This window comes from Akanthomyces muscarius, chromosome 1 (genome assembly GCF_028009165.1).
Source record: "Akanthomyces muscarius strain Ve6 chromosome 1, whole genome shotgun sequence".
NCBI lineage: Eukaryota > Fungi > Ascomycota > Sordariomycetes > Hypocreales > Cordycipitaceae > Akanthomyces > Akanthomyces muscarius.
In genome coordinates, this window is record NC_079241.1 from 506,991 (window position 1) to 530,804 (window position 23,814).

The 23,814-nt window shown below is 52.1% G+C and overlaps 10 protein-coding genes across 10 annotated transcripts; 4 read left to right on the top strand and 6 right to left on the bottom strand.

The window, feature by feature from the left end:
* Positions 1–1,815: 1,815 nt before the first annotated feature.
* On the top strand, positions 1,816–2,578 carry LMH87_005079 (uncharacterized protein; the record flags this gene model as incomplete). Its single annotated transcript, XM_056202732.1, has 2 exons — positions 1,816–1,865; positions 1,915–2,578. 2 exons carry the CDS (start codon positions 1,816–1,818, stop codon positions 2,576–2,578), a joined length of 714 nt encoding a protein of 237 aa, XP_056058259.1.
* A 343-nt stretch (positions 2,579–2,921) lies between these two features.
* On the bottom strand, positions 2,922–4,409 carry LMH87_005080 (uncharacterized protein; the record flags this gene model as incomplete). Its single annotated transcript, XM_056202733.1, has 4 exons — positions 2,922–4,034; positions 4,089–4,203; positions 4,258–4,349; positions 4,407–4,409. The coding sequence occupies 4 exons, from the start codon at positions 4,407–4,409 to the stop codon at positions 2,922–2,924; spliced, it is 1,323 nt and encodes a 440-aa protein (XP_056058260.1).
* A 491-nt stretch (positions 4,410–4,900) lies between these two features.
* On the top strand, positions 4,901–6,673 carry LMH87_005081 (uncharacterized protein; the record flags this gene model as incomplete). The annotated part of the gene is made up of 4 exons (XM_056202734.1): positions 4,901–4,954; positions 5,009–5,060; positions 5,121–5,776; positions 5,831–6,673. The coding sequence occupies 4 exons, from the start codon at positions 4,901–4,903 to the stop codon at positions 6,671–6,673; spliced, it is 1,605 nt and encodes a 534-aa protein (XP_056058261.1).
* A 284-nt stretch (positions 6,674–6,957) lies between these two features.
* LMH87_005082 (uncharacterized protein) lies at positions 6,958–7,479 on the top strand (the record flags this gene model as incomplete). Its single annotated transcript, XM_056202735.1, has 3 exons — positions 6,958–7,041; positions 7,110–7,222; positions 7,287–7,479. The coding sequence occupies 3 exons, from the start codon at positions 6,958–6,960 to the stop codon at positions 7,477–7,479; spliced, it is 390 nt and encodes a 129-aa protein (XP_056058262.1).
* A 319-nt stretch (positions 7,480–7,798) lies between these two features.
* On the bottom strand, positions 7,799–8,155 carry LMH87_005083 (uncharacterized protein; the record flags this gene model as incomplete). Its single annotated transcript, XM_056202736.1, has 3 exons — positions 7,799–7,939; positions 8,015–8,064; positions 8,131–8,155. 3 exons carry the CDS (start codon positions 8,153–8,155, stop codon positions 7,799–7,801), a joined length of 216 nt encoding a protein of 71 aa, XP_056058263.1.
* Positions 8,156–10,529: 2,374 nt separating this feature from the next.
* LMH87_005084 (uncharacterized protein) lies at positions 10,530–11,609 on the bottom strand (the record flags this gene model as incomplete). Its single annotated transcript, XM_056202737.1, has 2 exons — positions 10,530–11,480; positions 11,538–11,609. The coding sequence occupies 2 exons, from the start codon at positions 11,607–11,609 to the stop codon at positions 10,530–10,532; spliced, it is 1,023 nt and encodes a 340-aa protein (XP_056058264.1).
* A 3,975-nt stretch (positions 11,610–15,584) lies between these two features.
* Positions 15,585–17,633, top strand: LMH87_005085 (uncharacterized protein; the record flags this gene model as incomplete). Its single annotated transcript, XM_056202739.1, has 1 exon — positions 15,585–17,633. The coding sequence occupies one exon, from the start codon at positions 15,585–15,587 to the stop codon at positions 17,631–17,633; it is 2,049 nt and encodes a 682-aa protein (XP_056058265.1).
* Positions 17,634–17,997: 364 nt separating this feature from the next.
* LMH87_005086 (uncharacterized protein) lies at positions 17,998–19,194 on the bottom strand (the record flags this gene model as incomplete). The annotated part of the gene is made up of 1 exon (XM_056202740.1): positions 17,998–19,194. The coding sequence occupies one exon, from the start codon at positions 19,192–19,194 to the stop codon at positions 17,998–18,000; it is 1,197 nt and encodes a 398-aa protein (XP_056058266.1).
* A 959-nt stretch (positions 19,195–20,153) lies between these two features.
* Positions 20,154–21,659, bottom strand: LMH87_005087 (uncharacterized protein; the record flags this gene model as incomplete). The annotated part of the gene is made up of 1 exon (XM_056202741.1): positions 20,154–21,659. The coding sequence occupies one exon, from the start codon at positions 21,657–21,659 to the stop codon at positions 20,154–20,156; it is 1,506 nt and encodes a 501-aa protein (XP_056058267.1).
* Positions 21,660–22,090: 431 nt separating this feature from the next.
* On the bottom strand, positions 22,091–23,531 carry LMH87_005088 (uncharacterized protein; the record flags this gene model as incomplete). The annotated part of the gene is made up of 3 exons (XM_056202742.1): positions 22,091–22,546; positions 22,606–23,321; positions 23,381–23,531. The coding sequence occupies 3 exons, from the start codon at positions 23,529–23,531 to the stop codon at positions 22,091–22,093; spliced, it is 1,323 nt and encodes a 440-aa protein (XP_056058268.1).
* Between the last annotated feature and the right edge of the window lie 283 nt (positions 23,532–23,814).

The window sequence follows — 23,814 nt, forward strand, 5'->3', positions numbered from 1 at the left end:
GTCGTTGGAAGGCGAGACGATGCAATAGAACCACAGCAGAGCTTGAAGGGCGAAGCAGTACTATGGAAAATCAGGAAGCGAAATTTAAGCCTTCAGCAAAAGTGTTTTGCTTGCCAAAATTCTCTAAGGGGATGTGCACGGAGCTCTTGTAGTTTCAACTGGAAAGGAATCGCTGGTCAGAACGTGAGAGTGAAGCTGTGAAATTTTGGGAACGAAGAGGATGTATCATGAGTATAAAACGGAAAAGTGTCTACAAACGCTGCAGAGAGAGGAAAAGTACCGATATATATATATTCAAATTCATTGGGTTTTCGTGCGTCCGTGTTCTTGGCTGCATGTACCTTTCGCTCGGATGTATACACGGCGCTGGTTACTAGACCAATGACGATCTTCTCTCCCTATAGAGTCAGCACTCTCTTACAATGCCTATAAAAACTAAAACCTCATATAAAATAATACTTACTCCTAAAGATCTCGCGAAGCAGGAGCATTTGTTTCGTAGAACAGACGCCTTCGGCGAAGCTTAGACACTAGCTACAGTGCGAGTCTCGCTGCGTTCAAAGGAAATGCTCCTGTCTTTGTGTAGTAACCTGTGGTTGTTAGCGACACAGATTACGCTGCCCACATGATATAAATACTACTTATGCTTACCGGCCTGCCTGTCATAACTCTTTATTGATTGCTTGGTCATCTCTGCGCCGTGACCACCACGTAGCTGCAGCAGTGTAACCACGGCGTACAGCGCTTTGGGCTTGACTGTCTCTGGAAAGGCACAGCCGAATGCAATAATTGTCAAGAATGTTAGAAAAATAGCTAGCTTCGGTACGGCGACGCGGAATTGCCACGAGAGCGAGGACATGTAGCCCGCATCTCCGGTGCAAGCCTATTAACATCCACCAAGTACGTGTACCAGGCTGCATTACAGCTCACTCAAGACATAAAATTCGTCTATAATACATAGAACTAGAGTGAGGCCGATGTAATGGGTGCAGTTCGAGTGTCGATCTTCATATCTTCCCGCCATGGCCTGTCTCATTTGCCATGTTCCATTCGATTCCGTTTAGTTTGAAGTCCCAAATACTACAGCTGTTCACGCGGACACCGTGGAGGACCTTATCCGCTATTGGCTCCCGAGGACACGTTTACTCTCTACAGATCTACTTTCAAAGTTGAGCTTAGACTTACAAATTTAAGTTGTCTTGAAAACTTTCTGTAAAAATACGGTCCTACTTGCTCTCGCTGTCGCCACTGCTGGGCTCGGTCAACCAATTACACGGGAAGCCAGGGCAGAGATTTGGCTCTTGCAGCCTTAAGTTTGACGACTCCTGTGGACAAACTAGGGGTGTAGTTATCCCCATCACTTGTTGCGCAGTGAAATTATCGATATTATTCTATACATTATTGCCGCAGTCATTGCATGAGCTTGCTGCCTGCAAAGTTTGTAAGTAACTCATGGCCAGGCAGCTCAACACAGCGCTCCAGGTACGGGCTAGCGCTGTCGGGTGCCTGGTAAGGCGGCCCACTGCCCACACCTTGTGCTCTCACTGGACGTGCTAGTTGGTCCCCGCAGTGTTAGCGCGCCGCTCCAACCTCTGCCTGCAGCAACAAAAACGTTTGGTTTGTCGGTCTAATCATTCTCCTGCCCAATCCGACATTGGCGTTACATTCTCACCGTGTTTCTCCCTCAACAAACGCTTTAGTATCGTTGGATACGCGGCCTTTCTCTTCCTTTACATAACAAAACGGCCGTGCCACAGCAGCACAAGCGTTACCCTTGTCACACGCGTTACGATTGCCGTTGCACACGGGGGGCCGATGCACCGCCATGCCTTTTGTTGGTGGCGACGACTCTCCTCCTCACGCTCGTAAGCGGCGATGGCAGGATCACGACGACGATGGTAACGATACCCGTAGGCTCTTTACGCTCTACCGTGACGAGAACTGCTCCTTTGGTGGCATATCGGCGCGAAAAATGGCCGCGCCCATATCAAAACGGACGCGGTTCGATACCGACGACGACGACGACACTACCACCCACCTACACAACAACAGCAACAACAACGCCGACTGGACGCCCTCTCACCGCCGTCGACCTTCACAGCAATCACAAAAACAAAAGACCCAGCAACAAACCACACAGCAGCAGCATCATCGGTCGGCCGCGCCCTGCCACATCTGCCATCGACGACCGACCAAGAAGTCGGACCTCGACTCGTTTGCCCAGTGCGAGGGATGCCGCGCGCAGACGTGCTTTGTATGCATCCGCCAGTGCCACGGCCGTCGAGGCGACATGGCCTCCGTCCTGTCCGAGCAGGAGGCCCTGTCGCGCTCGTTTCACATGGAGGACGCCGCAGCCGACGATGCGTGCGACCCTGATGGGCGGACGCCACCGGCGCAGCCACCGCAGGAGCAGACGCGGGAGCAGTATAGAGAGGGCGCGGCGCAAAAGAGCTGGGCGGCTGGAGGGCATTGCTCCGTGGTGTGCAGCCGCTGCTGCGTGGAAAAGGGACCCGAAGGCGAAGCCGTCTGCCTCGGGTGCCTTTTCGGGGCCGAATCACCAGAGGACATGACATTCTGATACCCAATTTTGGCGCTTTGCATATACCTCACCACACGTATTGATGATATCTCAGCATTTTCTTTTCTCATTTCATGGCGGCGTATGGGCGGCAACGGGTGGATGGCGTTTTTAGTCTGGCGAGCATTATTTTTTGGGCTTCGTTGCACAAGCATCTTTAATATATAGCAAATGAATACCCCTTTACCTCCAAACATGAACATTCAAATCATGCCACTCAGTCTTGCGTAAACGTCGTGTCTATTCTGTAGGAACGAAGCCCATCTACTAAACTGGAGCCATAATTCCCCGGCACCATGACCACCTTGTACTCGTACATTATGACTGTATTCCATACACTGTTCTAGTTGTACTGCATGTATGTAGCAGTAGAGTTAAACTTGAGGTTACCCTTGATAACCTTGTCGACGGCGCTGAGGAAATCCTTCTCCGTGGCCACCTTTCTTCTGGCACGAATGGCAAACATGCCAGCCTCCGTGCACACACTGCGAAGCTCGGCACCGGTAGCGTTGGGGCACAGACGCGAAATGAGCTCCCATCGGATGTCTCTCTCGACCGACATGCTCTTGGCGTGAATGCGCAGAATGTTGGCGCGACCCTCCAGATCAGGCAGGGAGAACTCAATCTTACGATCGATACGGCCAGGACGCATCAGCGCAGGGTCGAGAGTCGAAGGTCTGTTGGTGGCAAACATCACCTTGATGTTGCCACGAGCATCGAAACCGTCGAGTTGTGTAATAAGCTCCAACATAGTTCTTTGGACCTCATTGTCGCCGCCAGCGCCATCATCGAAACGAGCGCCACCGACAGCGTCGATTTCATCAAAGAAGATGATGCACGCCTTCTTCGTACGGGCCATCTCGAAGAGCTCTCGGACCATTCGGGCACCTTCACCGACATACTTTTGGACCAGCTCACTGCCAATGACTCGGATGAAGGTGGCGTCTGTGCGGTTGGCCACGGCTCTGGCGCAGAGGGTCTTTCCGGTACCGGGAGGACCGTAGAGCAGGGCTCCCTTGGGAGGGTCGATACCAAGGTTGACGAAGCGCTCCGGTGATAGCAGCGGCATCTCAACAACTTCTCTGAGCTTCTCCACCTGCTCCTTGCACCCACCAACATCACCATAGGTAACGTCGGGTTTCTCTTCGACAGTCATCATAGTGACACTGGCGTCGATCTTGGGAGGAAGGGGGAGCATAATCTGGTACTTGTTGCGGTCGACACCGACTCGCATGCCCTCCTCGATATCGGTAGGACTGACTCGGTCTCCCAGCTGAACGACAAACTTGGCAATTTGCTTGACGTTAATGACATATTTGCTCTTGGACTCATCGCCCTTTTCGTCCGAGATGATTTTCGTGCATCGCGCGACCTGGAAAGGCTGTTCTTCCTGCATTCGTTGGCGATCGGCAGCAACGTCCCAGAGATGTGGTGGTGCCAGACCCGTGTCGGATTCCTACACATGTCAGTATTCGGCGTTGCCGCGTCATCGAGAATATCTGTAGCATACCTTGACGCCAATCTTCTCATCGACGCTTTGTTGCTTCTCCTTGATCTGTTTCTCGAGCTTCTTTAGCGCAGCACCGTACGGCGCGGCGCCATAGGTCTTGAGGACTTGGATATCCCTGGTGGCGGGTTAGTAGGGCGACAGCGAAGCTGGTGGGGGGCCGAGCGCATACTCATCGCTGAGAGGTGTGATCTTCTTCTCTTCTACTTCCTCGTCGGCGAAGGTCTTTTGGTACTTCTCCCAATTTTGTCCAGTGGCGGAAGGCTACAGCGGTCAGTGACATGGTGTCCCTTGCTAGGTCAGCGGCTTTCGGATGCTTACCATGATGGAACGCGCACGGTAGACGCGCCGCCAGTCTCGAGGTGTACGGTTCAGTAGTGAGGGATAAAATACAGGCGGCAGAGGCGGTTGTGGTCGTGATTGACGGTGCGAGATGTCGCAGGCGCAAGTTGTGGTGTTTGGTGATGGAAAGGCTGGAGCAAAGGCAGAGAAGCGTTCCGTAATCTCAGCTGCCTGAGAGCTCCAGCGCTCGGCCAGGTTGCTGCGTGCCCACCTCAGCGCGCTAAGCCGGTTTGGGACGGCATGCACGTCGTCCCCGTCGTGCAGGCAAAGCGCAGAATGGAAGGTGGCGGAAGATGGATAATCCCCACCTCCGAGCCCAAAATTTCCAGGCGGTGGTGCTAATGGCGGAGTAGGGTACAAGGTGGGATATTTCGATTGAATGCTGCCTGTGGACCAGCGTTTCTGTGTTCAATCAACAAACGCGCCCTCAACAAGATATTTCTGCGAGCTCACGTCTAAGAAATCTCTTGACAATGTCTGCGCCTCAGGTTCAAAGCGGTGGTCAGGGCCAGAATGCCACTTTCAGAGTCAGTACACGCGCGCAGCAAGCTCCTGGAGCTCCCCCACTAACCATTGCATAGGATAAGGAAAAGCCCATGGCGGTTCGCTCGTCGAACATTGTCGCTGCCAGAGGTACGAACGCAAAGCCAAATACTCGAAAACGTACCGAACGTCACTAACTGCTATATGCAGCCGTCGCCGATGCCGTGCGCACCTCTCTCGGCCCCCGCGGTATGGACAAGATGATTCGCGGCGGAAAGGGGGAGACCATTATCACAAATGACGGCAACACTATGCTCAAGAGCATGTCGGTTATGCACCCCACCGCCAAGATGCTGGTCAATCTCTCCGGTGCGCAGGATGTTGAGGCTGGTGACGGTACCACCTCCGTCGTTGTCATCTGCGGTAGCTTGCTAGGTGCCGCCGACCGCCTCTTGTCCAAGGGCATCCACCCCTCCGTCATCTCCGAGTCTTTCCAGCGCGCCGCTGCCGCCGCCGTCGAGGTCCTCCACGACATGTCCCAGCCCATTTCTCTGACCGACACTGCTTCGCTGCTGCAAGCCGCCAACACATCGCTGTCGTCCAAGATTGTTTCTCAGTACTCCAACCTTCTTGGCCCCATGGCTGTCAACGCTGTAACGAAGACGATCGATCTCAAGACGGCCGAGAATGTCGACCTCCACAATATTCGCATCATCAGAAAAGTTGGAGGCACAATCGAAGACAGCGAGCTGGTTGACGGCCTTGTTCTCAACCAGCCCGTGTTGAAGAACGCTGGCGGACCTACTAGAATGGAGAAGGCCAAGATTGGTCTTATCCAGTTCCAGTTGAGCGCTCCTAAGCCCGACGTATGTGACTTATGACTTATTGTGCTGAATTGCAAATACTGACTTGTAATGCAGATGGAAAACACCATCCAAGTCAACGATTACCGCCAGATGGACAAGATTGTCAAGGAGGAGCGCCTGTATCTGCTCAACCTGGCCAAGAAGATCAAGAAGGCAAAGTGCAACGTCCTCCTGATTCAGAAGTCGATCCTCAGAGATGCTGTCAACGATCTGTCGCTGCACTTCCTCGCCAAGCTCGGAATTATGGCCATCAAGGAAATCGAACGCGACGAGGTCGAGTTTATCTGCAGATCAACTGGTTGCAAGCCCGTCGCTGATATCGACTCCTTCACCGAGGACAAGCTGGGAACTGCTGACCTTGTCGAAGAGGTCCAGTCCTCCGGAGCGCGCATGGTCAAGGTTATGGGCGCGAAGGCCACTGGCAAGACCGTGTCCATTGTCGTCCGTGGTGCCAACTCCCTGATTCTGGAAGAGGCCGAGCGAAGCTTGCACGACGCTCTTTGCGTCGTCCGCTGTCTCGTCAAGAAGAAAGCCCTCATTGCTGGCGGTGGTGCTCCCGAGATTGAGATTGCCGCACAGCTGGCCAAGCAGGCCCGCAGTCTGACTGGCACCGAGGCTATCTGCTGGAAGGCCTTTGCTGATGCCATGGAAGTCATCCCCACAACACTGGCAGAGAATGCCGGTCTCAACAGCATCAAGGTTGTCACTGACCTAAGACACCGCCACGAGATGGGCGAGAAGAGTGCCGGTGTCAGCATCAAGTCTGGTGGCGTCAACTCCAACATTTCCAAGGAGAACGTGCTGCAGCCGCTGCTGGTCAGCACAAGCGCCATTGAGCTGGCGGCAGAGACGGTGAAGATGATTCTGAGAATAGACGACATTGCCCTTACGAGATAGAAGTATCAACCTTTCACTAGGATGATGTATGATAAACCCAAAAAAGAGGTGTTTCTCAAGTATATAAAAGGATAAAAAAGCTCAAGTGGAATGTGGGAAATATGTCTTTAATAAACAATCCCGATTAAGTGACCAGGTGCTGTGCGTTGAAGACGTAGAGCCTGCCAGCTGGCAGACGTTTGGTGTACTGATGTGCTTGTTTGCAAACCACATCCGCCTTGTCCATACATCTATACCCAATTTCGCCGCTCTCAGATCCTACCCTGTCACTATCAGAATTCGCAATGACAAGGCGTACTACTTCCAGAAGCGCTGCGGATTCCGACGGCACTTCTCCAGCAATTGCAGCACAGCAGTGCATCTTCCAGGTATTTGCTCGGCGCCACCCAATCAACGAACCATGTACCAATCTGAGCCACTAACATGGCCGCAAAAGCTGAAAAAGGAGCGGGACGAGAAGATGAAGGACGTGGCCAGCAAAGTCCTTGCAGATTTGGACAAGATTAAGCACCAGGTGTCTCAGGAATGCGAAGAGCACGAACGGCGGAGGTAACTTGCAACACCCTTAGAGGCGAGCACATCGCTGTTGACAGAATGCTAACTGGAATTGAAGGAAGCAGAAAAAGGCCAGGACTCTGACTGATATTGCCAAGTCGATGCAGAAGCGCAACGCGATTGAAGAGGACATGATGGCGGTAGTGGCGGGTATGAACACTACTATGACGCAGCTGGAGGAGCATGTGATGGGGGCCTACGACATGAAAGAGCGCGAACTACAGAATTTGCTTCGAGATGATCCGGTTTGACGATGATGTATGTCACAATGGCAGGGAGACAGACAAGGGACCTATTGTGCATGGGTGTTGTACAGGATTTTCTGTGATTCTAATTATCCAGGTACCATTTCTTGCCTTTTGCCAGGCTTTGCTAAGCACCAATGCTTCCGTAATAAAGAGGAGATGAGTCCCGTAACATCGCTGACCGGTCTATTTTCGTAATTGTATAAATGTTGTACACAGCTCTCCGGGGATAACCGTTGGCTGAATCTTTTGCTGCCTATTTCGTTCCGCAGAGGCCCGAGGCGATTCTATGTCGTCTTTCGTAGTTTCGATCGATGTAATCGCTTTAGACCTTGTATCCGAAGCCGAGCATGCAGGTCTTGTACTGCGCGACAAGCGACTGGCAGTCGGCCTGGGGGTCCTTGGCGTTGGAGAAGAGCATGCACTCGTCGCGCTTGGCCTTTTCGTCCTTGCAAACGCAGCAGGGCTAAGTCAATGGAGTGTCAGTATGCCGATAGTATGGATATACAAGGATCGGAAAGCGGTTCGAGGAGAAATGTACCTTGGGGCGCGAGGCGTTGTCGCTTGAGGCAGCGGCCGGAGCGGCGGAAGCTAGGTGGCAAGGTCAGCGGACGAAAGGTCTAGGACGAGGATGAGACAGCGACGGGCGCAACGTACGGAGTGATGGCACCTTGGCGTCCATTGTGTCAATTGTGTAGGGCGACCCGGGTTCTGTGATGCAGTGCGAGAAAGCAGAAGAAAAAAACGTGATGACTGGTAAACTTTTTCCTTTGGTTGGGCTTGATCTCGGAGGCGACGACGGGATGAATTGTCTGGGGATTGGATTTCTAAGCTTTGCGCGACCAATCAGGCCACGCCGAATGCTGGGAGCCTGCTAGCGCACATGTCACTGTAAGTGTCACTAATTAACTTGCTCAGCAAGAGGCCATTAGTTAGAGGAAAAAAAGAGAAATAAGGATGATGAGAGAATCAAGGAAGATAAGAAGAACAAGAGAGAATAAGAATACTACCAGACGAAAAAAAAAAAAACACAAGAAGTAATAAGTCACCACTTCCATACTAAAGTGGTACCTAAGTGGTGACCTTCTGCACGACATGGGTGTAGCAAGTCCCGGCTGCTTGCTTGGAGGCTGCTGGCTTGGAGGCTGCCACTGACTCGGCGCGCTAGAGAGACTGTACTCTGCAGAGCTCTCGCTGCTCATAGGAGAACGACCAAATGCAAAATGTGCGTTGCTCCAGTCTGTCGGATCCTCACCCTACTGGAAACAGGGACTAGCAAGATTTGCGCCCGATGACTGGTAGCATTTTCAGTCTTTTTTATCACCTGCTTACTCGAGTCTTGCGAGGGGGTAATTGATATATAAGAATGTAAGCTAAAGACCCTGGGCAAAGAGGCGCGCACAAGATCCCAGGGATTTCATTGCACATGGACTTGCAAACAAACTTGCGTGGGAAAAGAAGAACAAGAAGAAAGTGCTTACACAGGCAAGACGTACGTGCAAGCGTACTAAGGCCTATATCAAATAGTATTGTCAAGTGTACGGCCATATTTCTGATTCAATTCCTACGTTCGCAAAGCACAACACAAGACGCGGGCATCTTGAGGCTTTGCGTATTATAAATGGCAGTACACTATGTTCTGAGATACTAAGATGCCATAAATTCCGTGCCAGGCATAAAGCAGAGAGCATATACCGATGTGAGCTGTTTGACTACAATGCTAGCATCAAAAGACACCTTGATACCCGCCTGAAGAGAAACTCATACCGGACAAGAGTGGATGAGCTCGAGAGGCGGCGGCAGTGGCGACCTAGCGTTACCTGAATATACACATTGGACGCTTTCTTGGAACCGTTTTTTTTTACCGGAGAGCTCTCGTGGCACTAGCAAGTACTCTCATGCCATCTACGGCTGCGCATAGTCCGAAGTTGTATATTTTCGCATGTTCATTTATAGACGAAAAAGAAAACTACAGATCAAATACTACTAGGAAGAAAAAGGTCGAAAAACTGTATTTGAGGAAGGCCTAGCAAAGTGTTTGGCGATAACTGGTACGCAGCACAGCAGTGAAAAAGCCAGCGCACCTCAACATCTCACTATCTTTGTGGAAAAGCTTGACATTTTAGTCAAGAATGATTGGTTTACTTATATCCCCGAAATTTTCCTTCTTTACGATTTGTGACTCTGTCTTTGCGTCATCGCGCGAAAGCAGCCCTGCAACATTGAAATTCAGAGTCCGTGGTCGCAATCCTCTGTCAAGGGCCCTTTTCATCTCCATCCTGTAAACCTCGGCAACAGTCTGCTTCCAGTGTTCAATAAAAGCTTCAGCGTCGGCCCGCGTCGCAAAGCCCTCGCATCACACGTCCGTCACTCCCTCTACGTGGGGTCTGCAGTCGCTGAAAACATGTCAGGCCGCAGACATCTTGTCAAAAAGGCCCCGGAACGTACCTCCAGTTCGTGTACACCCCAGTGTGCTTCCCATTTGCGACAGCGTAAAAGTGCGTCTTGCGTTGTCGCGCCGCAGCCTCTCCATGATCATTTCTAAAATCTTCCGTCGGCTTGTCGGCTGTAGCTTGCCGCTAGAGCAGTCGTGCTCTGGCGGCCTCCAAGGTGGGAAAGCCTTTGTACAGGCTCCGTGGATACTCAGTAACACGAGGATGTACGTCGGCCCTGTCGGTTGCTCATTAGCTTTGCTGTATTCCCGTGGGAAGAACAGTTACGATGTGGAAAAGATGGTGGGTTGCATCACACGGCCGCAGAAGACGGCGTAGTATTTGGTGGGCGGATTCTTCATTACTGTAGAGATTTCGTCAGAATGAGAGCTCAAGAATCTGCAGTATCATTTCATTACGTGAAAGCAGAGCTCGATGTTTATAATTGCATCTATTAGTTGTCCTACCGGAATATGCGACCAGGCTCACTGTCGCTGCCCAAGCACAGTCATCCTTGTCAATGCGCAGCTGAGGCGAAATCTGCAAGCATATTGGCACCAGTATGCACATCATAGATTGTGGCCGTGTTACTCTGAGGAATGCACAACATCTGCCGAAATACTTTCAGTGCCCAAACGGAATCTCCCCAGCCAATGCCAGGCGAACAGCCTCCGCCGTCGCCTCATCCAAGTCTTCGACTGGAAGCCCAAGCGCATCATTGTGTAGCTTGCCCACTCTTCCCTCCAGATCTGCGTTGTCGTCCATCCAGACGCGACTGTACAGCATCTTTGTGAACGTGGTGAAATCGCCGGCCTTTACCTTGGCCTTGCCTTCTTCAAACCCAGCCTGGGACGACTCATGTGCGATCGTCCAGTCGGCGTCTGTCGTCTTTGTCACACGCTTGGCGCTTTCATACATGTCTTTTTGGGTAACACGAAAGCTACGAACATACGCAGTTCCATTTGAAAACTGGGAAAGAGTCGTCGACTTGTCGTCTTTGTCCTCTGGCAGCCTCTTCAAGCTCAAGAGCGCAGCAACTGCCCGTCCGCTTTGCGGCCAAGTTGTCGTGTCCATTGGCTTGTCGCCACCGTCGAACAGGATCAAGGATCTCTTGGTAAAGTCAAATCCGTATCGGCTAGGTCCGCCGCCCAGGCTGAACTCGTACCAGAACTGGCTGCCCAGCAGGAGATACGCGCTCACACCGAGCTGCTTGATCTCGGCGACGACGGCGTTCATCCTGGTACCGATGATTGGTTCCTTTGCAATGGCGTCGTTCTCTGGTCCGATGCCGAACCAGTTTGGCATTATGTAGGGGACTTGTGCCTGCGCAGCCGCTCGGGAGAATTTACTGAGCGTGTCTGCGGGCGCCGTCACCGCCATGCAGACGATGAGACAGTCCTGTCCGCGCAAAGCGTCTGTGAGCGCCGTGATGTCATCGCCGGAGTAGTCAACTTTGATGACTTTGAGACCATGTGGGAGTTTACTTTCGCTCTCCGGTCTGGTAATGAGGGTCAATTCGTGTTTGCTGTTCTCCGCCAAAGCTTGAGTGATGTGGCTGCCGATTCTTCCGCTGGCCTAGTTGACGTGGTTAGCACAAGTTTGATTGTAGATGATCAGAAGAGTATTGCCTACTCCGACTATAGCAACTCGCTCAACTCGATTGCGGAAGCCGCTAGCCTGGTCTTTAGCATATAGCTTTGCCATCGTGTAAGGAAGTGGAAGCCAAGTTTAGGGAGCAATATGGCGGTCTATTGTGAAGCAAGTCAACGGCGGGCAATTTAATTTCATCAGTGACATCGGAAACCATTTCCAGACATGCTCTATTTATACTGTCTATCTAACAAGTCGGACTCCTGTGCCGTTGCGGCCTTCGGACATGCTGGAGATAGCGGTGTTAGTGCTTTGCTACGATGCGCCCGGCCAACCTCGTTAAAGAAGTCGCCGGCCAACAGCGGCGCGACGCGGGTTCGATGCTGATTTGAAAGGATTTGTGAGAAAATAGCTCCTTTTGAGGCTCAAGGAATGAAGCCGGAGATTGGACTTATTGCCGGCCCAGTCGATGCCCAGCAGCGAGAGTGCCAGGCGATATGGAGAGGCTCAGCCAGCTCGCTATGCCGGCACAAATTCGTGCAAGCATCAAATAAGCTGGCCCGAGACGAAGAAATTTATTTCCTGTTTTCCAATTTAAAATATCGGGTTTCAAAAACGCTTGATGTTCGGTCCTGTCGGGTGTCGCAGCCGCTAGAACTATCGTTGTAGTTTTCGAAGCCAGGACCGCTCAACCGTCTTGAAATAGAATTCCCGGCTATCGCGGCCGCAAGCGTTTCTCTCTATTCGTTGTAGTCATGGAACAACTTATTCAAGATGGTCCCCGAATTCCTGCGTCGCAGATAGATGAACCATCAATCCGAGTTGGGAACGCCGTAAACCCCCTTGTTCAGTTCGCCGCCAGGTCATGGGTGTAGGGTATCGGGTACTGCGCATAAACCGCTCTCTCCCCCTCAAGCATGGATCAGCTTAAAAAAACAAATTAAGAGGCTTGGAGGCTTGCTGGCTGAGCAGCCCTGAAACGCCTTCGTGGGGATGTGCAAAGTTGGTGGGCTCGCTAGCTGGGTTCGACTCCAAAATGACATGCAAGTGCTGCCGATCTCGTATAGCTGGACGTACTATCGTCTTCGCAGGCATCGCAACCCGCGGCAACGGGATTTTATGTGCGCAAGAGTCGCAACGCGACGTCATGCAAAAAGTTTAGATAGAGTTGTTTGTCCAATTATGTTGTTTTTCTTCCACAAGCACTTTTGCCATTCTTGCACAGCCCTTGTCGAAAACTCTCTCATCTAACTAGGTTCCGGCCAAGCCGTTGCAGTTGGTGTGGACGACATGCTTGGCCCAAGAAACCGTGCGCGGCCAGAAAATGAAAGGATTTTTCTGGTCATGCATCGGGCTCCGGATGAGTATACCGTCACGCCAGATCAGAATACAATGGCATGTTGGGGATTGGACTATGTGACCCCATGGCCCGCTTTGACAAGGCAAGGCAGACGACCGGAGAGATGCACGCTGCAGGCCGCTCTCTTGGCGCAGTGGCAGAGCCTTGATAATAAGAAAGCTGAATATGTGTGCTGGCTGCCAATACTGCACTTGTATGGAGTAGCTGCGGCAGCGGCTATGTATTCGCCATGTATCTCTTTGAACATTTTCCGAAAATTATTCACCTCCATTGCATGAGTAAATGGCCGCTTTCGAGATGCGTGATGTCGCGACGGTGTAGCAGGGCTGTATTTAGAGTTTTTCTCTCATCCAGGCATAAATGTTTCATAAGTTTTATATCGGACCATGACTGACTGTTGTCATTTTTGTAGTTGCCCAAGTTTCCCGCAAGTATCCCTCTACTTACCATGCAATGCAGCTCGTCTGACCTAACGTCAACTAGTAGGACAGGAATTCATCAGACGGACCTACGCTTTGGGCGCAGACGCTAGTCGACATTAGGTCTCGGGAGATGGCCAACTGGAAAAGCACAAACAGCCAATTTTAGGATGAGATGAAGCCGACATTGTTCAGCCAGCACACGGCTTTGTTTGCTCCGGGTTGTACCCCACGACAATGGGCGCGGGCCAGACCGCGCACAATGAGGACAATCAAGCCCACGTCGACCCTCGGGCACGGGCCGACGCTAATTGGACACAGTAAGAAAGAGGTGACTGCCGTTGGGTACTGTTTTCCGCTTGACCATCCATTTCGGAGGCGACAACTACCAGTAGCTAGTCAGCCGCGCTGGCGTGCCGTTCAACCGGAACCGGCTGGGATGTGCACTCGAGAGACATTCAGCTGCTGTAGGACGTGAAGACGGGGCTAGGTTGTCGGGTGCCATACACGGATGACAAGGCTGCGTCGTGTAACGTTGGTGGGCGTCCAGCGCGGCACAATCCTCCACGCAGCACGCATCATAATAAGGCTTTCGGGCTGAGCTGCAGCCAACTATTCATTTCGATGCGCCTGGTGACCCCGATGGAAGGTAGGCTCCGTCCTTTGCTTGATTAGTTGACGGCTAGTGCTAGACCACGTCCAGCTTAGACTATTAATAACTCCCAGCATCCTATTTCGTATCCCAGCCTTGGCTAGCTCGGATCGCGCAGGATTTCGCTAATCCGAATAGCCCCAGTCCCTGTGGGAAGCAGCGGGAAATCGAATGGGATGGCAATGTCGTAGCCGGTGCGGGTGGCATAATTAATGCGGCATCCTGCTCCGTCTGCTGCTGTTACGGACCGATGACATACATATCCGGACAGAAGCTTTCGTCTTCCAGCTGCTCTGCTCAGGCCTCCTCTGGGCGCCGAGAGGAGAAACAAAGGGCACCAGGCAAAGCAAGGAGGGTGCCAAGACCTCCAGGTCGTGTTCTGCCTTTTCCTTCTGCCTCAGAGACATGCATTGGCCAGCTCAAGCCAGAGTAGCGATCAACACAACGCTACCTGCACTCGACGTTCCGTTTTTTCCGTCGTTGCGCATATTTCTTTTGCATAGTACTACAAACCCCTGACGCTTGGGCGAGGAGGTCGACGTTCACGCACACACTAGTTGAGAACGGCGTCGCAGATACTTGCCATTGTTATTAGACGAAAAAGAAAGGCGCACTTTATCCGTCCGCATCCTGCCTTCCGTCTTGACACTTACTGAGCAAATTGCAGAAAAAGGATTCTCCGCCAGCCTCAACACGACTTGCACAGACGTGGCACTGCGCCCTACTATCTTAGCCCTCGCACCCCTTGCTAGTATGGTGGGCTTGGCCCACCGCTTTGCTCGTGTGCTGCACAATGTGCTCCTCACGGGGCCCTAGATTTCATCGTCGTTTGGACCAGCTAGGTATTGATTACCATCCTGGGCTGAGCCCAATTACCAGAATCTCGGTGTGGCAGGTTGCAGTGCCGCAGTTCCGTCCTTGCCGGGAATTACCAACCCCGACTAACTAACACATGCAGCTCATGCAGCGTGTGGCCCTTGAGCCCCGTCCTCCATCTTTCATTTACTGGCACGGTAGACGTCAGAAATACATGCTAACTAACTAGCCAGCTAGTGAAGAGGGGCGATGTACATCGATCAGATGAAATCCTCTCGGCAGTGTGAGACAAGAGCACCCAAGAAATCCCTGCCAACCACGCAAAGTTATCGGCTGCTGGTGACATACACGAGGCGGAGAAGACCGACAGAGAGCCCCAAAACACCTGAATCATTGATACCCCAATCGCCGACATGCTTCTATACCCCCCTGGTACTTGGAACCCTCATTATGATCCATGTCAGGTCAATGGCCAGCCTCATGCAGCCCCGTTCCCGGGGGAGACACAAGATCACACTGCCTGGCCGCGCGTGGCTTTCAGCCCGCCAGCGCAACAAAAAGCAATTGACTGCTCCGTATTTGTAGTTATTTAACCTGCTGGACAAACAAAACACGATTATCCACTTTGAAAAACTTCCGGGCTGCCGTCATTGTGTACATGCCCTGTGTTGCTAGGGCCGGAGACAAAGTCGTATTGCATTAGCCCACGGCCGTACATGGCTGCTGCGATTCGTATAATTCACATACCCCCCCGACTGCGGCTTCCACAGGTTTTTTGATCATACCTCTTATCTCAATTCCACCTACATTCAGAGAAGCCGCTCTTTTCTTCTCAGGTCACAATGAAAACAGTCAATCTGTATACATGGCTCGTCTGTGGACTGAGTGGTTCTCTGGTCCACGGCGCCAGACTACCTCTTCGCGCGCGCGCCGATCCTGGCAAGGAGCATTTTGGGCAGAACCCTAATGCTAATCAGCTCTTTGCTGCACCGCCGACCAATGGCCGAATCATTGATCGTACAGGATGGAAGGTGACGTGCGACAGCTTCGAGCCTGGCAATGAGTGTTCGAAAGCCATTGACGGAGACAACACCACACTGTGGCACACACAATACAGTGGCTCGTCGCCTCCTCCACCTCACACTATTACGTTGGATATGGGTTCGACGTACAACGTCAATGGCCTCTCAGTCCTACCGCGACAGGACAACAATCAGAACGGCAATATCGCCCGGCACGAGGTCTCCGTCAGTCCGGATGGCACCAACTGGGAGGTTGTGGCTGTGGGCAACTGGGCCACGGACGCGCTGACCAAGTACGCCAACTTTGAGACCAGAAAGATCCGCTATGCTCGTGTCAAGGCCTTGACTGAGATTACGGGTAATCCGTGGACGAGCATTGCAGAGCTCCAGGTCTTCGACGCTGGCGCAGAGCCGACGCAGTATGCTGGCACTGGAAAATGGGGGCCGACTATCAACTTCCCGACCGTTCCCGTGGCCGGCATGGTTGACCCTCTGAGTGGAAAGATTACCATCTGGTCTGCGTATGCCTATGACAATTACCTGGGCTCAAGCTTTGACCGAGTCTTCACCTCCATCTGGGACCCTGCCACTAATGACGTTGAGCCCAAGATTGTCGACAACACCGACCACGACATGTTCTGCCCCGGCATCTCCATTGACGGAACTGGAAAGGTCATTGTCACTGGCGGTAACTCCAAGTACAAGACGACGCTTTACGATTTCCCGTCCCAGGCTTGGACAGCTGGTCCCGATATGAAGGTCCCTCGAGGCTACCAGTCATCGGCAACGTGCTCAGACGGCCGCGTCTTCACCATTGGCGGCTCCTGGAGCGGTGGCGAGGTCGAGCCCAAGGACGGCGAAATCTACAGCCCCCAGACCAAGTCATGGACGATGCTGTCCGGCGCCAAGGTGGCCAACATGTTGACGGCAGACAACCAGGGCGTCTACCGCTCCGACAACCACGGCTGGCTGTTTGGCTGGAAGAACGGCACCGTCTTCCAGGCCGGCCCCAGCACCGCCATGAATTGGTACTACACCAACGGCAACGGCAACGTGCAGTCGGCCGGCAAGCGCACATCGAACCGCGGAGACGACCCCGACTCCATGTGCGGCATCGCTGTCATGTACGACGCCACGCAGGGCAAGATCCTCGCCGCCGGCGGCTCGCCCGCATACCAGTACAGCAACGCCCACACCGGCGCGCACATCATCACGATTGGAAACGCGGGCGCCAAGCCCACGGTCCAGTTTGCGAGCAACGGCCTGTGGTCGGCACGCGCTTTCGGCACCGCCACCGTTCTGCCCAACGGCATGACCTTCATCACCGGCGGCCAGAGCTACGCGATTCCCTTTGAGGACAGCACGTCGCAGCTGACGCCGGAGATGTACGACCCAGCTCGCGACAGCTTCTTCCAGCAGGCGCCAAACACAATCCCCCGCAATTACCACAGCATCTCGCTCCTGATGCCCGATGCCCGCGTCTTCAACGCGGGCGGCGGTCTGTGCGGTGACTGCAACACCAACCATTTCGATGGTCAGATCTATACCCCCAGCTATCTCCTCAACACTGACGGCTCTCCTGCCGCCCGTCCCACCATCACATCGGCGAGTGTGAGCGGCAGCCGCCTTTCCATCGGCACAGCAGGTGCCATCACCTCGGCTTCGCTTATTCGCGTCGGAACATCCACGCACACTGTCAACACGGATCAGCGTCGCATCCCGTTGACGCTGAACCGTCGGTCAAACACGGCGTACACTGCCAACCTGCCCACGGACCGTGGTATTCTGTTGCCAGGCTACTGGATGCTGTTCGTCATGAACAGCAACGGTGTTCCGAGTGTCGCTAAGATTATCAACCTTTCTCTATAATATATTCGCCTCCGAGACTTAATTTCAATATTTTGTTAATTATCATGATGGGCGGACATTAGATGCGGCAATTTGGGTATTGAGCTTCCGAAGCGGGTTGGACGGTCTTTGCACCTGTTCCTGCACAAGTTTTCAACGTACATAATGCACACATTTCACGACGATACGCCAATTAAAATGCCTCAATTCACTTTTTATTATAAGAAAAAGACAAGATCTCGAAAAGCAGCGCTTGAAATGTGATGAAGTGATTGTATGCCTGCGAATCAAAAGTCAAATAGCTAAAAGATAAAGCAGAGTATAAACGATACAAGCAAAATCCGATTTTAAAGTGTGTTCATGCCTAAAGCCAGGATGTTCCATGCTACGCTTCTGCAGGGGTCTTTTTCTTTGCGGCAATCTCAGAGGCCGACTTTAGCCGCAGATATTCATCCAACTCGGTTTTCGTGAAAGCAGAGACTACCTTCGGATCATACCTTGATTTTGCGACCCAAGTTCCCCTCCCTTCTGCATCCTCAAGCCCGTCCACCACTTTCAAAAAAAGCTCGAGCTCCTTTAGACTGGGCCAACAGATCCATCCCCCAAATACCTGCGTGCTGTTGGTACCTGCCGCCACAGGTTTGTATTCGAGAAAGTATTGGCACAATTCAGCTGGGTCTTGCCACTTGGTGATGCAGGCTCCCGGTAAGTCGACTTTAGCCTGGAACGGGTATCTCTCTCGTGGCTTCGGATAGTGCTTGGAAAACAAGTCGCGTTTATTCATGTTGACATTTTCGCGTTGCCTGTTTGCTCGTTGCTTGGTGCGATTCGCATGGTAATCCAGGCACGCCTGAGTTATGTCTTCGCCTCGGGGAAAAAAGAACAGGAGTGTGACAAGAACCGCGATGGAGCGCGCAGCATCATTCCCGGCACTGTGACCACCACTGCGTGATGGCTTGGTAGGGAACTTGGGCTCGTATCCAACCCCAATCAGAGTATTTCGTAGGCTCGGTGCCTGAGTATTCAGTGGCGTGAGTTCTTTGACAAGCTCTTGAATGTCGACCCACGAAGTAAAGCGCTTGAGAAACCGCGGATATTGGTGAGACAGAATACGAAATTCTGCGCAAAGATCAAACCCGACAAGAGTGAGCGTTAGGGGTGTGCTGTCAGAGGAGTAATAATGCTGTTGGCCGGTATGTAGAATGTTGATGAGAGCGTCTTCTACACCATCGTGTTCGGCGTACGTAACTCTTTCGTTACCACCCCCCCAGAATCGCTCCCCTCGGTCTGCGTGCTCTCGGCCGCGGATACGTATGCAATGTGAAGAGATGTTGAATCGTTGGTGGATTTCCTCGAGTGTCCGAGGCGGCTCAGACGTCGGCTTTGAGTGACATGCCAAGGGAAGTAGTAAAGCTATGCCAATCTCGCAGGCCTCTCTTGCATCAGGGTTGTGTCCGACTTGATCTGACCATGGTTCGGTGTCCATAGCCACAAAAGCCGTTGTCCCAGCAATCTCCTTGGTAGCCTTGAGATCGAAAAGATTGTTCTGCCACAACTCCTCCCAGTGACGCCAGCGAAACATACGAGGGGAGTAATGGTAGTGCATCGTTGTGGCGAGTTTTGGAGAGTCGCGTGGGTTTGGCCAGATTAGAGCTGAACTCGAGTAATGACGGAAACCGGAAAGAGAATGCAGCAGCAGAGTGAATGTTGATAAATTTGATGATGATCTATACGCAGCTCTAGAGCGCATATGATCTGCTACTGTCGTTCAATTTGCATTCTTGCCCAGTTTGCCTTTTAATCGTGAAAGCCATTGACGTCAATTTGGCAGTCACCAAGCCAGCACGAAGTCAAGGTATAAGAACGCCACCTAACATTGCGAATGCTCAAACTTCTACTTATTCTCTTTGGCAGTATTCTCAAATCAAAGTCTGCATTTTTTTTGTGTGCGCGTTGTCCGCCTTCTGCATCCCTGGCCACACATTTTCAACTCGTGGTAATCTTGATCTCGAATGGGGACAAGCTGCTGAATTGGGCAAACGGGATGGTTTCTTCTTGGAAGCTAGTTTGCATTAAATAAATATACAGTAGGGTCATTCCAATATTTCTTCTTGCAGTCAGAGACGTTTCCTAGCAGAACGCTCCTTAGCCCGGTGGCAACGATATCGACAATGACGGGATTAGTTTAGCCAGGCTTCTCAGCAGGCGCATGCCCGGTCGTTTCCCAGGCAAGACGCCTAAAGTCTATTTTAAATATGTATAGATTCATATAATTCAGCAAGAGGTTAGATTAATCACGGAGGAAATCAGGAGCGGAATCCGACGAGGATGATAATGCTTTGCTTGGACTGCCATGTCCCACCGTGTAATACCCTACGCCGCGGTCGACCTGCTAAGTACCCATACTCTTCCATTCGCTCTTTGGATTTTTTGAAGCTTTTCTATACTAATTTCTTTGCTTCTTTCCCATTTACCTTAATTTCTTGGATTCCACTAATCGCCATCACCCTCCGCATCGGCCGAGGAACACTCATACCTCTCCTACTGCCGTCGATCCTGTAGAATGTCGTATGCGCCAAATTTCTCCACAATTCGATCCACAGACTCTGGCGACAATACGGATAATTCAAACTTTGTCTGAGAACTTTGTCTTCTCTTAGTCCCGTAGCGCCTCTTGACAAACTCGGGGCACATCCTGCCTGCCTCCTTCAGAGCCTCTCGAAGAAGCGTGCCGTGTATCCTCTCAGCATCCCAGAACGCGAAGTCTGCAGCTCGATGCGGAGAGCTCTGATCGTAAACGCGCAAGTACTCATTCCAAATACTCGGCCAGTATTTTGTATAGCCCATGCTCGGCTGCGTGGGGTCTTCAGGTATAACATCGTCCCCGTCCCTGAAGTCCGATTCAAGCACAAGAAAACGCGCGAAACGAGGTTGCGGGACCCGGAATAGATTGAATAATCCTTGAGAGAAGGCGACGGAGTGGGTTCGTCTAATAAGCTCAAGTTGAACGTCTTTTGCGCTTCGAGCGAGGTCGTAAATATGGCGCAGCCCGGCGCAGGCCATCATCCTCGTTGCTGTTGTCGTATTGGACATGAAAAAGTCTGTAAACAGGTAAAGTGCTGGGTCTGACATTGTGGCCCGATAACGCGACAGATTCGGTTTTCTCTCCGCCATCTTTTCAAAGTGTAAGCCCAGGATCCTCTCTTTGCCAACGAGACGCTGTACTTCCGCTTCAAACTCTTTATCAGTGCCTTCCAGAACTGTCGCAACAATTTCCGACAAATACTGATGCACTGCAGCAAGCTCCTCAATCTCCCACGGCTCGAAACGATGAATGAAATATACATATTGTTCCTCATAAGTGTATACGGCCAAGTCTTGACGAGCCAGAGCGGGCCTGCACAACTTGCAGCACATCTCAAACCACAAAAAAGCTCTATAGAGTCGAAGGACTTCTGTATCCGACAGATTGAATTGTTCATATGAGTCAAATGTCATGGGATCATCATATGCATCTTCGATCTGGGAGGTGATATGCACGGAATATGCTCGTTCCACTGGACCTTGCAGGGTGAGGTCGTATGGACAAACGGAGACGTCGGTTATGCTGTCGGTGCTATTTTGCTGAAGGAAGCTGGCTTCCTTTGATGCTTTTATGGCAAATCCGCGAATAAAGTAGTCAACTTTGCAATAAAGAAGATAGGCTTCCTTGGCATTGTGCGGCCCAATAGCAGATTCGAAGCTTCTGGGGTCCTCAAAAACCCGATTGAAGAAATCCTGCACCTCTCTTCTCTGTGAATCGAGAAGGCTGCCCTGCTTGAAGGGCCGGAAACTCTTCGCAGCACAATATACCGCGCAGAATTCCGGCCAAAGTAGCGCAGGAACCTGAGATTTCGTGGCATTGAGCATATATCGGCCCGGGCTGATGATATACACTTGGAACCATCGTGGTGACGCTGATATGATGGCCAAGATATCTTCAGGCGCACAGGCCAGCAAAATGAGTCTGATGAGTTCAGGAGGCAAAGCACACAACTTGGGTGCCATTTTCTTTCATTTTAGAGATAAATGATTCTTGTCGTGAGGTTGTAGGTGGTTGGGCGGGCTTTTCTTTCGGGACAGCCTGATGGTTTGATGGCAATTCGACAACAAGCCTGGAGGACGTCGAGCTTTGAATCAAGAATGTTCGGGCTGTCGTGTAACGCTTATGGCTAACAAAGGAAAGTTTAACCAGACAATAAGAGGTTTAAGCAGAATTGAAGCTTTGGTGGCGTCTTGCGGCTTTTCTGGCGTCTCGACCTGGGCAGTGGTAGTCGTCTCGATAACTTCACGCTTGTCTTACTTTGCAAGCGAAAGAGAGCGATACAAAGCCGAAAAGAGTCAAATATCCCGACTTGCTCTATTTGCCTTTCATATGTCACGTTTCAACACTAATCTTCCTATCCTCTGCCATTTGCTTGTCATGCCGCTTCCTGCCCTTAGGAGCTCTTGGCCGCATCAGCCTCCGCGAGCAGCTCTGCCATCTTCTTCTGCGCTTTTGTCAGCTCCGCCTCCAGATCGCAGTTCCAAATGTCGCGAATTGGCCCGTCAATGATAGGACGGAGCTTGTCCAGGTCATCCTCCACGCCCGGCCAGTTGAGGTCCAGCAGCTCGCCCTGGCGGCGGCCGTAGTACTGCACAAACTTGGTACGCGGGCGCCGCACCGACTCGTACGCCGCAAAGGCGGGGAGCAGGTCCTCCTTGGAGCGGCAGCCGCCGAGAATGTGGGAGAGAATATGGGCGTCCTCGAGGGCCTGACCCGCGCCGGCACCCTGGTGCGGTGCGCAGGCGTGGGCACTGTCACCGAGAAGCAGCAGGCGCAGCGGCTCGGATGTAAACGTAGGAATGTCCTCAGAGAGGTCAAATATGCCCCAGTTGTCGGTATTCTCCATCAGCTTGAGAAGAAATAGAAGTCAGTGAACCGTCTTCTTGTATGAGGGTCGAATTAGCTCACCGAAAAGATCTTTTGGCAGTCTTCGCCAAAGTCCTTGAAGTCCTCTTCCATGTCCTCTCTCTTCATTGGCTTGATCCAGTTGCCCTCCCACTTTCCATCTTTTGACGTGGCGAAAGCGACGACGTTCATGATTTTGCCTTCTGCAATCGGGAAGATGAGCGCATGGCCCCTTTTGCCGAGAAACATGTAGCGATTCTGCGCCTTTTCCTCTCCAATCGCCGCAATAGCCTTGTCCATCGGAATCAGACCTCTATACGCATACTTTCCGGTAAAGATTGGCTGCGCCAGTGGATTATTCTTTCCTAGTACAAAGTCCCGGCACACGGAGCGGATGCCGTCGCACCCAATAACGGCGTCGGCTTCGTACGTGACACCGTCGGCAAACTTCATCATAGTCCGCCCGCGCGCCTCATCCCTCGTGAGACCGATTAAACGCTTGCCAAACTCGGCAGTCTCTTCGGGCACGAGACGAGCCAGCTCGTCGATGAGGTGCGCGCGGTGCGCGGTGCTATGACGCTCGTGTGGACCGAGCTGTGGCGAGGAGACAGACGTGCCGGCGGGTTGGCCGTGCAGATCCTGGCCGAGGATGAAGTCAAAGTAGGTCTCCTCCTTGGACGTCCAGCCGGCTGTGGTTGAGATGCGGGCGTAGGCCTCACCGATGGCGGGGTTGATGAGCGACATGGCGCGGATGGCGTTGGCGCCAAAGAAGACGCCCGCTGGGAGACTTTAGACACAAGGTTCATGGCTGCATAAAGATTTTGAAATATGAACTTACCCCCAATCTCGAAAAACTGCGGCGCGGCTTCAAAAATGCGCACGTTGATGTGACTGTATTGCTGTAGACCAATCGACAGCGCCAGGCCGCCGATGCCACCACCAATAATGGCGACATCAATGGGCTTCGGATCCTCTTTTACCGGTCCCATTGTAACTTATGTGTAGGATTTCTAGCAAAATAACTCTGGTCTTCGCTTATGGAAATGATATATCAAAAGAAAAGTAGTTGCTTGTACCAGAGTTACCGTAGCAAGCGAGGGGCGCTAGTCATGGCGCTGTGAGTCGCTGGGGGAGAAGTAGTTACTTGTCAACTTGGGCCTCCTGGCGGCGACCCTGGGACCATCTGCTAGACCACTATTAAAGACACACTGGATATGCCTCCACAAGCTCTGTGTCCGCTGGGCTGGCGCCATTTTACCTGTTTTGGCACTT